Source organism: Gorilla gorilla, chromosome 16, assembly GCF_029281585.2.
Source record: "Gorilla gorilla gorilla isolate KB3781 chromosome 16, NHGRI_mGorGor1-v2.1_pri, whole genome shotgun sequence".
Lineage (NCBI taxonomy): Eukaryota > Metazoa > Chordata > Mammalia > Primates > Hominidae > Gorilla > Gorilla gorilla.
Window position 1 is genome coordinate 45476796 of NC_073240.2, and position 14445 is coordinate 45491240.

The window sequence follows — 14445 nt, forward strand, 5'->3', positions numbered from 1 at the left end:
TACTGCAGTCTCTCACCTAGTTTTGTTTTTAATCATAGTATTTATCACTACTTGATATTTTCTGCCAGTTCCTGTCCAATAAGAATGTAAACTTCAAAAGAGCAAGGACTTTGTTGCTCACCACTGTCCTGGCTAGTACCTAAAACAGTGCATGTTTCATGAAAGGTACTCCAGCATTTGTTGATCAATGCATGACCTTATTTGTCAAAATAAAAGCAAACTTTTTTTTTCTTTTGAGATGGAGTCTCGCTTTGTCACTCAGGCTGGAGTGCAGTGGTGGGATCTCGGCTCACTGCAACCTCCGCCTGCTGAGCTCAAGCAATTCTGCCTCAGCCTTCCCAGTAGCTGGGATTACAGGCGCACGCCACACCCAGCTAAATTTTTGTATTTTAGTAGAAACGGGGTTTCACCATGTTGGCCAGGCTGGTTTCGAATTCCTGACCTCTGGTGATTTACCTGTCCCAGCCTGGAAGTGCTAAGATTACAGACGTGAGCCACCGTGCCCGGCTGAAACCAAACGTTTTCTATCACAAGGGAGATATATTCAACCTTCTAAGCTTAGCTGGGGCTGTGTTCTTTCTGTAAAAAATGGCAACGTTAAAGCAATTTCTAAGGTTACACTTGTGTTAGCTACAACAAGGCCTTGTCCCTTATAATCAGGACAGTCTTCTCATGCCTGTAAATCCCAGCACTTTGGGAGGCCAAGTTGGGAGGATCACTGGAGCCCACCCTTGCCAACATAGGGAGACCCTTGTCTCTACAAAAAAAATTAAAAAAAATTTTTTTGAGAGTTTCGCTCTTGTTGTCCAGGCTGGAGTGCAATGGCACAGTCTTGGCTCACTGCAACCTCTAACCTCTGCCTCCTGGGTTCAAGCGATTCTCCTGCCTCAGCCTCCGAGTAGCTGGGATTACAGCCATGTACCACCATGCCTGGCTGATTTTGTATTTTTAGTAGAGACGCGGTTTCTTCACGTTAGTCAGGCTGGTCTCAAACTCCCGACCCTCAGGTGATCTGCCCACCTCGGCCTCCCAGAGTGCTGGGATTACAGGCATGAGCCACTGCACCTGGCCAAAAAAAATTTTTTTAATATTAGCTGGGTGTGGTGTCACATGCCTGTAATCCAAGCTACTCAGAAGACTGAGGTGGGAGGATCACTTGAGCCTGGAGGTCAACGCTGCAGTAAGCCATGATGGTGGCACTGCACTCCCACATGGGTGACAGAGTAAGACCCTGTCTCAAAAAAAAAAAGAAAAGAAAAAGGACATTCCTGGAGCACTCACACATAAGATAGCCTTAATTACAGGTTTTAACTTACAAGCAAGTTCCAACACATCATTCTATTATCTCTTTAATTATACCTTATTATGCCATGTCTTATTTTTAGGCACATCATTTAGATTTTTGAAGAAAGGATATGAAAATGGGGAAGGGTTCTCCAATATATAAAGGCATAAGAAATGTCTTCAGACTCTCTGGATCCCTGTAAACATAGTCTATGTAGCTAGTGTCTGATGATTCAACTTCCCACATACACGTATTCCAGAACAAACAGATCAGTAAATCCAGGCAAACCTATAAAGAGAACAGATATTAACTGCAAGCACAATTCTACTTTGCAAGTATTTATATGATGTAATTAGTATCTGACTCTTTCTAGCAGTAATTCTGAGGACAGAGATGACCATGTTATTCATGCTTACATCCTAGAATAGCTGTCCCTCAAGTATTTCTTGAATGAATAATTCAGGTTCTTAAATTAATTCCTGCCCTCAAATAGGTTAGCACTATAAATGACCAAAGCACCTGGAATAAAAGGTTGGCTGAAGACTTAGTCAAGAATGGTTACTCAGTAAATGTCAGTGTGTAGAACCACTTCTAAAAACACATGATCCTTCATGCTCATAATTTAGAAGAAGGAAGTAGTGAAGCAAGTAACAGAACATAGATTGGGCTTGAACAAGGGGCTTTGACCTTGTTTCTGCCATTACTTACTCCATCCTGGCCTCCAGCTGCTGAACCAATTGTTTGTCCACGTGGTGACAGAACAGGGGAAGTAGGTTGCTGGGGAAAGCTAGGGGTTCTGCCAGAGAGGCTGTAGGCATTTGGGCTATCTCCCAGGCAATCAGAACCACCATGTCTGTCCTAGAGAGCATAAATATAAATATAAGCAAATAGATTTGCTTAAGACACAGACTCAGGGCCAAGGTTTCTTATTATCTTCCCGTTACTACTACCATTGTCCCCCACCCCCAGGTAGCAATTCAGAGGTAACATTTGCATGTTTGGTACGTGCCAAGCAATGCTTAGTGCTTTACACATTTCCCTTCCTATTTAATCTTAAGAACTATGAGGGGTTAATACCATCATCCCTAGTTTGTAGATAAAGAAACAAACTAAGAGAAGTGAGAAGTGAAAGAACTTGCCCTAAAGTTATATTGCTAGTAAGTGATACAGCCAGAATTCAAACGTAGGTCTTTTTAAACTCTAAAGCTTGTCCCCTTAGGTACTATGTTATACTGCCTCCTAGAAGAAACCAAAACTCTAGGGCACTATAGAAAAAAAGCAGAACAGCTACAACACTGCTACTACTTTCTCTATCCAACCTCTTCCTCAGTACTTGAAAATGCCTCAGGAAATACTTCACCTGGCTCAGTCTGCACATCCCGAGGGTACTAGATAGTATTTACAAGGCCTTTATGATCTTACCAAGCTGTATGGTCACTGTTGGGTTCCTCTAGGGAAGAATGCAGCGATACCAGTTGCTCCCCATGGCTCAGCAGGGCATAGAGCAAAGATATTCCAAACTGCAAGGGACATATATATATTTCAGAGCAAAATGAGTTCACACTCGGCATTTGGTGCTTTCCTGACTCTTATCTCCCCAACTAAAGGACAGGTTCACATTTAGAGATAGAGCTCAAAATATCCACAAGTGCTGTCAGGTTTTACACTGGTGAGCCAAAGAACTCTCTAACCTTTCCATAGGAATCACTGCTCTGAAGTTTTCCAAAAGACACTCTTGGAGAGCTGATTAAATGCATACTTCTAGGCTTAACTCCTAGGAGTAGGAGATAGGGAATGCATCCAGGAATCTGAGGCAGGTAGTCTGTGGACCCCACTTTAAGAGGCACTTCTTTAAGCAAAGACCTTCAGTATGGCATACATGAGATAACCCACTGGGATATTAGAAGAGAGCATCAAAATTTTCACATCTAGAGTCTCATTCTTTAAAATTTTCTATCTTTTATTATATACCTATTGGCTGGGCACAGTGGCTCATGCCTGTAATTCCAGCACTTTGGGAGGCCGAGGCAGGCGAATCACTTAAAGTTAGGAGTTCAAGACCAGCCTGGCCAACATGGTGAAACCATGTCTCTACTAAAAATACAAAAATTAGCTGGGTGTGGTGGCGAACACTTGTAATCCCAGCTACTTGGGAGGCTGAGGCAGGAGAATCACTTGAACCCAGGAGGTGGAGGTTGCAGTGAGCCAAGATCATGCCACTGTACTCCAGCCTGGGTGACAGAGCGAGACTATCTAAAAAATAAAAAAAGAAAACATTTATTATGTACCTATTATTACTAGTGTTACATGTATTTGATTTATAAACACATGGGTAGTGTGGTTTAGAATATTTTTTTACTGAAAGGGGTATACAAGAGTTTGGAGACCTGCTCTAGAGACTCACATCAGCAGCAATCAGGGAGCTTATTAGAAAAGCAGAGCAGGTGCATGGGCCCCACCCCAGACCTACTGAATGACTGAGTGGGACCAAGGAGCTGGGTTTAATAAGCTTCCAGGTGATCGTGTGCTTACTAGAAATAGAGAAGCACTGCAGAGGGTAAGATTTGTGTAGAGATGAGACTGTCCCCCAACTTACCCCTTATCAGTGATACCAACCTGAAAGCCATCTATGGAAAAAAGCCTCCTAGACATGTTACCTGATTCTGAAGCACCACGGTGACTGGCCGCTCTGAGGAGCCAGGTGGCAACAGCGTTAATCCCTGAAGTCCTTGGAGGAGTTCGTGGAGGGTCAAGTGACTAATACATTTGCCCAGAGGTTTGAATAACATTTGTAGGGCCTGCAAGAAGATCAGTAAGCACCTCCCAAATTCCACTACAACTTCACCTCCCCTTACCTTGCTTCCACAGTCCCTTCCCTCGCTGACCTGTCTTTGGCACGTCCTGGTGAGGTTACTTACCAGGCTTATCACCACTATGACTCTCCATCCCCAACACTGACACCTTCAGTACCTACTTGTCCTAGGAATCCTTCTCTAAGAATAGTAGATAGGGGCTCAACATTTATCAGGGCATCCTAATCTTTTACTCAGACCTCCTCAGCACACTGACACCTGTGCAACCATAGACCTGTTGCTTTTTGTTCGTCATACCTGAAGATGATCCACTGTTCCTATAATAGTTCTGTAACTTCCTTGCCTGAGGGTGGCAAGGCCAGCATCCCTCGCTGTGCCCAGCACCTTCTCTGGCATCTCTGGGGCATGTGGGGACTGGAGGGGAGGAACGACCCCTAACCTATTCAGGAGACCATCCTCTTCTCCACTCAATGCCACAGTACCTGATCAGCCACATCCCTCCGGACCAGGAGGGGCAGATGGTGGGTGATAGCCAAAAGAATGGTAACAGCCTGATCCTGGGGCAGGAAGGGGAGCAGCCGGGCCACCAGGGCCTTCCCCTTCCTCACAGAGAGCACCTGCAGGAAGTCATCTGCTGCCTCTCTGCAAGGGAGAGAAGAGAACATTTTCAGAGCTCTGCATAGAGGAGAGGGCTACATGCCAGAAAGGAGAGGCAGAAGCAAGACCAGTGTCTTTGCTGCTCCTTCCCTTCCTGGGCTGAGGTGGAACCCTCCCACACTCACTCCAGGTTGTTCTGCTCCTGGGTCTTTAAGGTCTGGAAGAGCTTCTCAACCTGGTTGCTTTGCTGCTCAGAAAAGCAGGGCTGTGGAGGCCTATACTTCCAGCCTTCCTCTATTTCTAGTAACTGAAGGAACATCTGGGAATTTGAGGGTGGAAAAAGAGGTAAATTTGGGTAATATCTCATTCTCAAAGGTAGGTTTGGAACTCGTCCCTAAGGAACTGATATCTCACCTTCTCAATCCGGTATAATACCCGAAGCCTCTGACTGCTTGCAGCTTCTATATCCTAGGAGAAGAGAGTCACCAGCTATCAGCTACACTGCCACTGCCACAGCCCTAGCCCAGGCCCCCAACTAGCTAGAGATTGAGCTGGAAAGGCTAGAAACAAAGTCTGATCACACTTCTTCCTCCTTCTTCGGTCAGTCTTAAACACAAGAATGTTCTAGACCCTTCCTCCAAAGGGGAGAGAAAAATGTCTGGGAAGATAGTGCTCCCACCTGCTCTTGAGTTCCATGGGGTACCGCATCAATAGCTCGGCGAGGGCTGAAGCATGTCGACACAGCTACCTGGCCCAGGGAACCCTCGATTCGGACCACTGCATGAGGAGAGAGGCACATTTCCCTCCCCCTCCCACACTCTGTCCCCCCAGATGCCCAGCCCAAGTCAGCAGGTCAGCCCTGACCCTACCGGACTCATAAGCCTCTGCCTTCGGAATGTAAGGCGTTACCAGCTTGAGGGACTCAACCCGGTTTCTTCGTCCAAGTAGCTCTTCGTCTGCCTGCTTCTTCTCTAGCTTCTGGTAATATTCCTGAGAATGCACGGAATAGGAAACAAAAAAACAAAACACCTTATATTCATCTTTTGAATTTAGAATTAAGTTTCTCAAGTGCCGCCTCTTTAGTTTTTTTGTGTGTGTTATAAGTTTTGTTGTTTGAGACGGTGTCTCCCTCTGTCACCCAGCTGGAGTGCAGTGGCGCAATCTCTGGCTCACTGCAACCTCCCTGGCTCAAGTGATCTTCCCACTTCAGCCTCCTCAGTAGCTGGGGCCACAGGCACGTGCTACCATGCCCAGCTAATTTTTGTATTTTTTGTAGAGGTGGGATTTCACCATGTTGCCCAGGCTGGTCTTGAACTCCTGGACTCAAGCAATCAGCCCTCCTTGGCCTCCCAAAGTGCTGGGATTACAGGCGAGCCATTGTGCCCAGACAAGCACGGCCTCTTAACACTCTTTCCTACAACAATCATTCCAGAAATGATGCTGGCACCTTAGGCCCTCCTTGCAGTTATTCTAAAGTGTCTTAAGCACCCTGGGCCCCACATCACCCATCTTGGAATTCACATACCAAATACTTAAAGACCAGGTACCACCACCAAGTCTGATGAAAGGTCAGAGAGCAAAGTGGAGAGCCAGTGAGCAAACCTGTTCCAGCGTCTGTAACCTTCCTGCATTCCTCATGCTCTAGTACCCACACACTGCATACCACCTGTCCTCCCCACTTCCCCATTTAATCTTGTGATCTCACCTGTGCTTTCTAAAAATCAGTTATCTGATGATATGAAGGCCATCCAGAGGTTTAAGCACAGAACTAGCTATAGGGGTGTGTTTGTCAGTTGCCCTCTAGGCCAGTTTTATACTTCTGTGGACTTGCTCAGCAGCTCTGACATTTTCTTAAAGTTGAGAAATCCTAAACTAAAATCCACTGACAAGCCAAACAAGGATTTGAAAAAGGCTCTTTTGTTTAGAAGCAATGCCAAAAAGGCAAGAATACAAAACTATTTCACTTTCAGTGACCCTCGCAGAAAAAGGAGGGCTTTTGAAGCTTGGTGGAAAGAAAGGAAAAATACCTAATGTAAATGAGAAGGCAATAAGGATGGGGCACTGGATGGGAGGCTCCCAGATGTTGAGGTGAAAGTGAAACAGCCAGCCGGGCACGGTTGCTCATGCCTGTAATCTCAGCACTTGGGAGGCCGAGGCGGGTGGATCACTTGAGGTCAGAAGTTCAAGACCAGCCTATCCAACATGGTGAAACCCCATCTCTACTAAAAATACAAAAATTAGCTGCGTATGGTGGTGCATGCCTGTGATCCCAGCTACTTGGGAGGCTGAGGCAGGAGAATCACCTGAACCCTGGAGGTGGAGGTGGCAGTGAGCTGAGATGGTGCCACTGCACTTCAGCCTGGATGACAGAGGGAGACTCTGTCTCAAAAAAAAAAAGAAAGAAAGATAACAGCCTAGACAACCCAAAAACTTGTGGACAAAGACTTGCCCCATAAATAAAGGCAGAAGGAAGCAGGGGAAAATGAGTAAAAATATCTGCTGTCGTTCATTCAATTAAACAAACTGAATCCCACTATTTATAATGTCCCTGTGCTTTAGATCTAAAAAGTCAAAGTAGATGAATGTAACAAGACATTTCTCAGCATACACAGGTGGGAAAAATCCATATTTCCTGGGTGAACAGGGAAAATTCTTAGCAAAGAGTAGAGACAAAACCCAAGTGTGTTTGGGGAACTGGAAATAATCTTAGTTGGCTGAAATGTAGGAAGATAGAGAGAAATGAGTTTGGGACGTCAATTTTAGAAATACGGCCCCCATCCTGTAGTGATTCTCTCTCCCACCTGAACAGACATGACCTCTATGAGCCGAAGAGAGGATCAGAGAGGGCCCGGGAGTCCAGGCCCATTTGACCCAAGGTCAGAGGCTGGGCTGAGTACTGCGGGGCTCACCTGGTAGTAGTAGTCATCCAGGCGGGGTTTTGCACTCTGCAGCTGCACCATCTGCACTTTTATCACCCAGTCCTTCTCTTTTCTGGTCATGAGGTTAGCATAGGGGTCTGGCTGCAGAGACCAAGGCTTCTTGGCTGGGGGACTTTAAGCCAGGAGGAACAACCCTTTAGACTTACCCACCACTGCCACTTCCTAAGGAGTGTGGTGAGCAGGAAGTGGGGCTCTCTGGGAAGGATGGAGCAAGCACAGAGGTGGGCAACAGTATGAGAGTTTTAACCACCACATGGGAGCTTTGAGGGAGACAACTGGTCACAAGGGGAGACCCGGCATGCAGATGGGCTCCCCTCAACCCTGCTCCTGGTCTGGGCTTTACCTTGGTGTTTGACTATGCTGCTGCTGCTGCAAGATTCGTTGGTGCCGAGGGTGGAGCTGGGTCAGATGACTGGGAAGACAAGAAGTAACGAGCTGGGTGGAAGGAAGCTGTCAGTTCTCTGCCCCCTCCATTCATTCAGCCCAGGTCAGCTCTGATGGACATCTAAGGAACCTTATCTGTTTAGGTACTTTCCCAAAGTCAGCCACATGGCACATCATAGTCCTAGACCCACAGGGTTCCCAAGCTCCTCCAACATCTATTTTCCTGCAATTTGGCTGCAGGAAATCTTGGAACAGTAGAAAACGTTTTGGCCTGGTCATCAGGAGTTCTGAATAGTAGTCTCAGTTCCATCATGCTACCTGATGGCAAATAAATTTTTATTTTTAATTTTTGAGATAGTCTCCCTCTGTCATCCAGGCTGGAGTGCAGTGGCATGGTCTCAGCTCACTGCAACCTCTGGCTCCTGGGTTCAAGTGATTTTCCTGCCTCAGCCTCCCAAGTAGCTGGGATTACAGGTGCTCGCCACCACGCCTAGCTAATTTTTGTATATTTAGTGGAGACACAGTTTCACCATGTTGGCCAGGCTGGTCTCGAACTCCTGGCCTCAAGTGATCCTCCCACCTTGGCCTCCCAGAGTGCTGGGATTACAGGTGTGAGCCACAGCACCTGGCTTTAAATAAATTTTTAATCTCCCTGGGGCTACATTTTTGAGGGAGAAGGAATTAGACTATACCTCAGACTTCTCTTACTAGATTTCTGTGTTTTCCTGTGGCAACTGGTAGGCATGGTCCCCGCCCCTCCTCAGCCAGCACCTCCTGAGACCTCTGGGGAGAACCTCAAACCAGTACCTGAACCTAGGGGGCCACGAGGTCAGCAGGCTGCAGAAGAGAGTTGGGTCTGGTGAGGGCAGCCGAGGTCCAAAGTGCTGTGCTGGAGAGCTGGTGCTGGGAAATGTAGGCCAGAAAGGGATGGGCGACAGGTAGTCCAAGGTCTGAGAGAGGAATTAAGAGGTCTGGGAGAACGCCATCTCCACCAAAAGAATGCTGCTCTTGTTGTGAGGGCTCAGTTCCTTTCCTACCTTTTCCCCTCAAGAACTTCACCCAACATTGTGCCATCTTGTGAGTCCCTCAAGGCAGCTTTGGGGGCACCAGACTATGGTTCCTGCCCTTGTTTCAACAGGGCTTGACTAGGAAGCAGCTCTTCATTCCCTGACAATGCGGGGTCATGTGCTTTTCCTACCATTTGGAAAGTCAACACCTCTCACTCTCCTCTCTATAATAGTCTTCTCTTGGGCTGTCTTCAGCCGCTGGGGCAGTACTCATCTGTCTTTTCTGACTCACTCAAAGCCCTCCTCAGAGCTCTAATTCCTTCTAGTTCTCCCTGCAGGATATCCTGGTTCTTGAATTCCTCTACCCCAGGCCATGTTCCCATTACACAGTTAATTGCAGGGCAGGTGCTCTTTCCAGCTAAGGGCTGGCCATCTGCTGAAAGATTGCCTAAGGCAGGAGTAGGGATCTAGTTTGTCCTTGTTCATACAAATGGCCAGTTGTCCCAGTACCACATATTAAGGTGTCTATCCATGCCCCTGGTTGGGCACACCACCTCTGTCATTTATCAAGCTCCTCTATGATGGGGCAACTCCCAACTCCCACACCCATACCCCACTTTGGGTGCCTTCACTCCAGACCAGGGTTGGGGGTAGACTGAACAGGGTAGACTGAACATAATAGATGGAATCCTCACTACCCACAGTATGGAGACTGCAGCAGACTCACCTGCCACAGAAAATGCAAGGAGGCAAGTGACATTCCCAGCACACCAGGGGCCTTGACTCCAGGGGAGCTAAGCAGAGCTCTCTGGAACAGGAGGGAGGAAAAACCAGGCTCGAATGGGCCCCTGTAGTGTCTTCTGCATTCACCTGTGTTTTTGAGGAGGTGGGAGGAAGCAGCAAGACCAGGTGTTCCAACATCCAGGGCAGTGGCAGCTTGGCCCTCCCTCAGATTCAAAGTCAGCTGGGCCAGGATCCCTCTCCCTCTCCTGGGAGGAATAAGACTAGTGCAGTGGTCCTCCCTTATTCATGAGACATATATGTTCCGAGACCCCCAAAGGGATGCCTAGAACTGGATAGTACTAAACCCTGTGTATAGTGCTTTTTTCTTATATATACATGCCTATGATAGTTTATATATATATTAAAAAAAATTTTTTTTAGAGTCAGGGTCTTGCTCTGTCACCCAGGCTGGAGTGCAGTGGCACCATCATAGCTCACTGCAGGCTCAAACTCCTGAGCTCAAGCCATCCTCCTGCCTCAGACTTCTAAGTAGCTGAGACTACAGGCATGTGCTACCATATCTGGCTAATTTTTGAAATTTTTTTTTCTTTTTTTTTGTAGCGACAGGGTCTTGCTTTGTTGCCCAGGCTGGTGTGGAAGTCCTGGCCTCAAGCAACCCTCCCAAAGTGCTGGGATTACAGATATAAGCCACTGCACCTGGCCAGTTTAATTTAAGAATTAGACACAATAAGAAATGAACATTAAAAACAGTTATAACAATATACTGTAATAAAAGTTATGTGAATGTGGTCTCTCTTAAAATACCTTATTGTACTATACTCGCCTATTTTCAGACTATAGTTGACCAAGGGTAACTGAAATGGCAGAAAGTGAAACCATGGACTACTGTACCTTAGTAGTAGGCTGAAGGAAGTTCTGAATCACCTCATATCTACATAGGAGTCCTTGTCCTTCTCCACTAGTTATGGGATCCAAGGGAATAAATACCAGGAATGGACTACTGAGACAGAGGGGCCCAGGATCAGGCAAACATGACTCACCTTTAACGCTAGTAGCAGGGCCACCGCCTGCGGGCGATGCACAGCTCTGCTAGGACCTGGTTTTAAGGCGAGAACAGCATCAGAAATGAAGTGGGAGACAGGAGAAAGAGGGAAGGAGAGAGTCCCTAACTCAAGTTCAAGGCTTAAAAAGAAAGTGTTAATCCAGAACTTGTCTTAGAAAAGGGTAGAAAAGAGAAGAGGAATGTTTAGTGACAGCCTGTGAGCCACAGACAGTTCAGGACAACCCTCTCCCATTCCCTTCTGCCATGGTACCTGGGTGTTGTGGACAGCACCAAGTACAGCTGGATCCCCAAGATCATTCTCTTCCTCCTCTAGGTCTGGGTCCAGATCTGGGTCCAGATCCTCCTCGTCCTCCTCCTCTTCCTCCTCCTCCCCTTCATTCTCTTCTTTTTCCAATTGGCAGGCAGACACCGGCTCCTCCTCAGAAGCCAAGGGGCCACAGGTCTTACCCGGCCCTTGGTTTAAGTGTGGGCCAGAGGAGAAGGTAAGATGGGGGCTCAGCTGTGAGTCTTGTCTAGAGAGGCTGCTACTCAATAGCACTTCTGTTCATAAGCCATCTCCAGCACCACCTTTGAACACAACGCCTCCTGTTCTGTGGGTTTAACTCGGCCTCCCTTCTCCCAAGGTGCCCCGAACCATCCCCCAGTAAGTCAAATGGAATCTGAGCCAGGTGTGGTGGCTCGTGCTTGTAGTCCCAGTTACTTGGGAGGCCAAGGCGGGAAGATCATTTGGGCCCAGGAGTTTGAGATCAGCCTGGGCAACACAGTGAGACCCTGTCTCTAAGTAAAAAATTTAAAAAGCAAACAAAAGGAACCCGGCAGATACCAAACACCTTCACTTTCACATCCCCTCTTCAATTCCTTCATTAAGTTCTAGCACAGCCTTTTCCATCTGCTCTGCCCCACCCAACGCCCTTTCTGTTGCCTCTTTGAACAAGTTCCACCTGCCCTGACTCACTGCAATTTAACCCTACTGTGTGCCATATACTTTACGTGCATATGTTCATTTAACAGTAATATGAGGCTGTCCTGGGTTGTTGTTGATAAATTTACTAGGTTGGTGAGAAAAATAAAGCCCAGAAGAGTGACCTTTCAGTCACCCATTATAATATAATTAGCAAGTGGAAGAATTTGGAATAACTTCCAGTGACTCTGGACATCCAATCCCATACGTGAAACAGACCAGCAAGCTCTGCATTCTGGGGCATTTTATATAACATCATGGCCCACTTGTTGATACCTTCAAGGCATTTCATCTTGGCAGGCTGGTGGACTTCCTTCTTAGCCGTGTCCTCCAGTGAAACAGCATTGCCAGCCTCTGGAAGGTAAACCTGAGACAAGAAAGAGGCCAAGAGGCACCATCCTCAGTCAGTAAGGATGACATGGCACCCTAAAACAGCCATGGAATCCTCCCAGCAAGATGGTTAGAGAATTCTTGGCCATGGTCTTGAGGAGAGAGACCCCGGGGTCTCAGACTGCCATAAACACCCACCCTCCCAGCTCAGCTCTAGGGAGCTGTCCCACAAAGAGACAGAAATGAGGCACAGTCTAGAAGCAGGAAGAGAAGTACTTCCCAACCGACATCACCAGTCACCGTCCGAGTGTGGTGATGCCTTGCTGCCGACACCCACCACCTGACTGTTGCTGTCCTTTCTGTTTAAGTTATTCATAGCAGCCTGGGCCAGGACCTGTTTGCCGCTCCTGGCTTTAAAAGTCCCAGCTCCTCCCCTGCTCACCCATTAAAGGGCCAGCATCCTCCATCCATTGGGGCTGATGGAAATATGAGAACATAGTTTAATGATTAAAAAAACGCTTGAACGGAGAAAAGACATAAACTGCATTTTTAGCCATCCATGGCTTTTAGTACAGTTTATTGGGATTGATATTTGGGGGCAGATAGTTAAAAAGAGGATCCCTGTTTTCCACACCCTTCATTGGTACTTTGTGAGGTTGCATTTAATTTAATCCCTAGGTTTTGCTTCAACAAAATTGGATAGGAAAGTCCTGGGTAGATCCTGGGGAGGATGCCTAGCAACCACGTTCCTGGCGCTTCAGGGCAGCGTACTTGAAGCCCTCAAGTCCACCTGATGATGCTTGCCCTTCACCGGGTCATGTGAGCTTAAGTCAGCTACTCAGCTCTGACTGATGAGAGACCCCTGTGAATTTGGAAGTCAGATCTTCATGGTAAAAACACTTTTGCATGAGATACACAGTCTTACATCTTCTTGGCTGCTCTAATGGCAAACTGGTCCAGAAGCTCAGGAGTAAAAACAAATCAACAACAACAAAAACAAAAACATAGCTGCTCCTGGTAGGCAAAACCCAACACCCTCCCAAGTCTCATCTAACCCTCAAGCAACCCTGGGTTCTGTGCCCACATCCTGTGTTCAGCTGAAACCCACATGACTTTGTAGAACTTCTGAATAAGAATAAAAACTAAGTTAATTTCCCTACATCAAAAATGAAAGTTAGGACCCTCTTGTCATGGTGATAAGACCATGATACTTGGTGCCTTTAAAGGAAAATATTTGTTTCAGAAGTTTTACTGCAGGTCATAACTATATGGGTGGGGGAACAAATATAAGTAGCTTGAAAGTTACTGAAAAACTTCTCATATATCTTGAGATAGCATCTTACTCTGTCACCCAGGCTGGAGTGCAGTGGCATGATCTTGGCCCACTGCAGCCTCCACCTCCCGGGTTCAAGATTCTCCTGCCTCAGCCTCCCGAGTAGCTGGGATTACAGGCGGCCACCACCATGCCCAGCTAATTTTTGTATATATATACATATATTTTCAATAGAAACAGGGTTTCGCCATGTTGGCCAGGCTTGTCTCAAACTCCTGACCTCAAGTAATCCACCTGCCTTGGCCTCCCAAAGGGCTGGGATTACAAGCACAAGCCACCACACCCAGCTGGGTTCTGGCCTTTTTGGTAATGTTATTCAGCTGTTTCTCTCAGGAACTTCCTAATAACGTACTTTAGCACTATTAACAAAAGGACCACATGGTGAATTTCAGTGTTCCAGAGGTGATTCATTAGGTTGTTGTAGAGACTAGATCTTAAGGAGAAACTTGTTGCATGAAGATTTTCATTCTGAAGGGACTTCTGGTACTGACTAGTACCAAAGCAGGTGGACTAGGGCTCAGTCTTAAAGATCACAGCCCTGCCCTGGCTGTTTGGAGTTTCACTTGGGACCTACTGTTTTTTATGAAGGTCCCCTACCCTTATCTGAAGTCTCATATGTCTACTGATCCCCTAGATGTTCTAACTTTCCTGCCATCATTTAATTATGTTAAGTTCAAGCCAAGCCTATGTTAGGCTTGGGGTAAACAGTGAATAAAGCAGATGCTTCCCACAGCCTGTTAGAGCTTCTTCTAGAATAAGAAGTACACACAGGTACACAGGATTGTTGGATCAGATTTTAAAAAGACATTAGAGTGGCTCATACCTGTAATCCCAGCACTTTGGGAAGCTGAGGCAGGAGGATAGCTTAAGCCCATGAGTTCAAGACAAGCCTGGACAACATAGTGAGACCCCATCTCTATTAAAAATTTTTTCTTAAAGAAAAAAATGACATTAGAAATATTTACATTTGCTACATAAAACACTCTTTT

At 46.6% G+C, this 14445-nt stretch overlaps 1 protein-coding gene across 10 annotated transcripts in view; it reads right to left on the reverse strand.

The window, feature by feature from the left end:
- Nucleotides 1-1333: 1333 nt before the first annotated feature.
- PATL2 (PAT1 homolog 2) overlaps nt 1334-14445 on the reverse strand; it is a 45722-nt gene continuing 32610 nt past the window's right edge. For 5 of the 10 annotated variants that reach the window (XM_063698975.1, XM_055363590.2, XM_063698973.1 and 2 more), the window contains 15 exons: nt 12070-12160; nt 11083-11285; nt 9753-9833; nt 8826-8968; nt 7978-8046; nt 7605-7746; nt 5565-5685; nt 5375-5472; nt 5110-5163; nt 4881-5014; nt 4581-4740; nt 3943-4083; nt 2708-2805; nt 1994-2143; nt 1334-1573 (listed from right to left, as the gene is read on the reverse strand). In XM_063698975.1, the coding sequence (XP_063555045.1) occupies nt 1555-1573; nt 1994-2143; nt 2708-2805; nt 3943-4083; nt 4581-4740; nt 4881-5014; nt 5110-5163; nt 5375-5472; nt 5565-5685; nt 7605-7746; nt 7978-8046; nt 8826-8968; nt 9753-9833; nt 11083-11285; nt 12070-12085 (1629 nt within the window). In that variant the 5' untranslated portion in view covers nt 12086-12160 and the 3' untranslated portion in view covers nt 1334-1554. The other 5 variants (XM_063698980.1, XM_063698979.1, XM_063698978.1 and 2 more) reach the window with 4 other exon arrangements.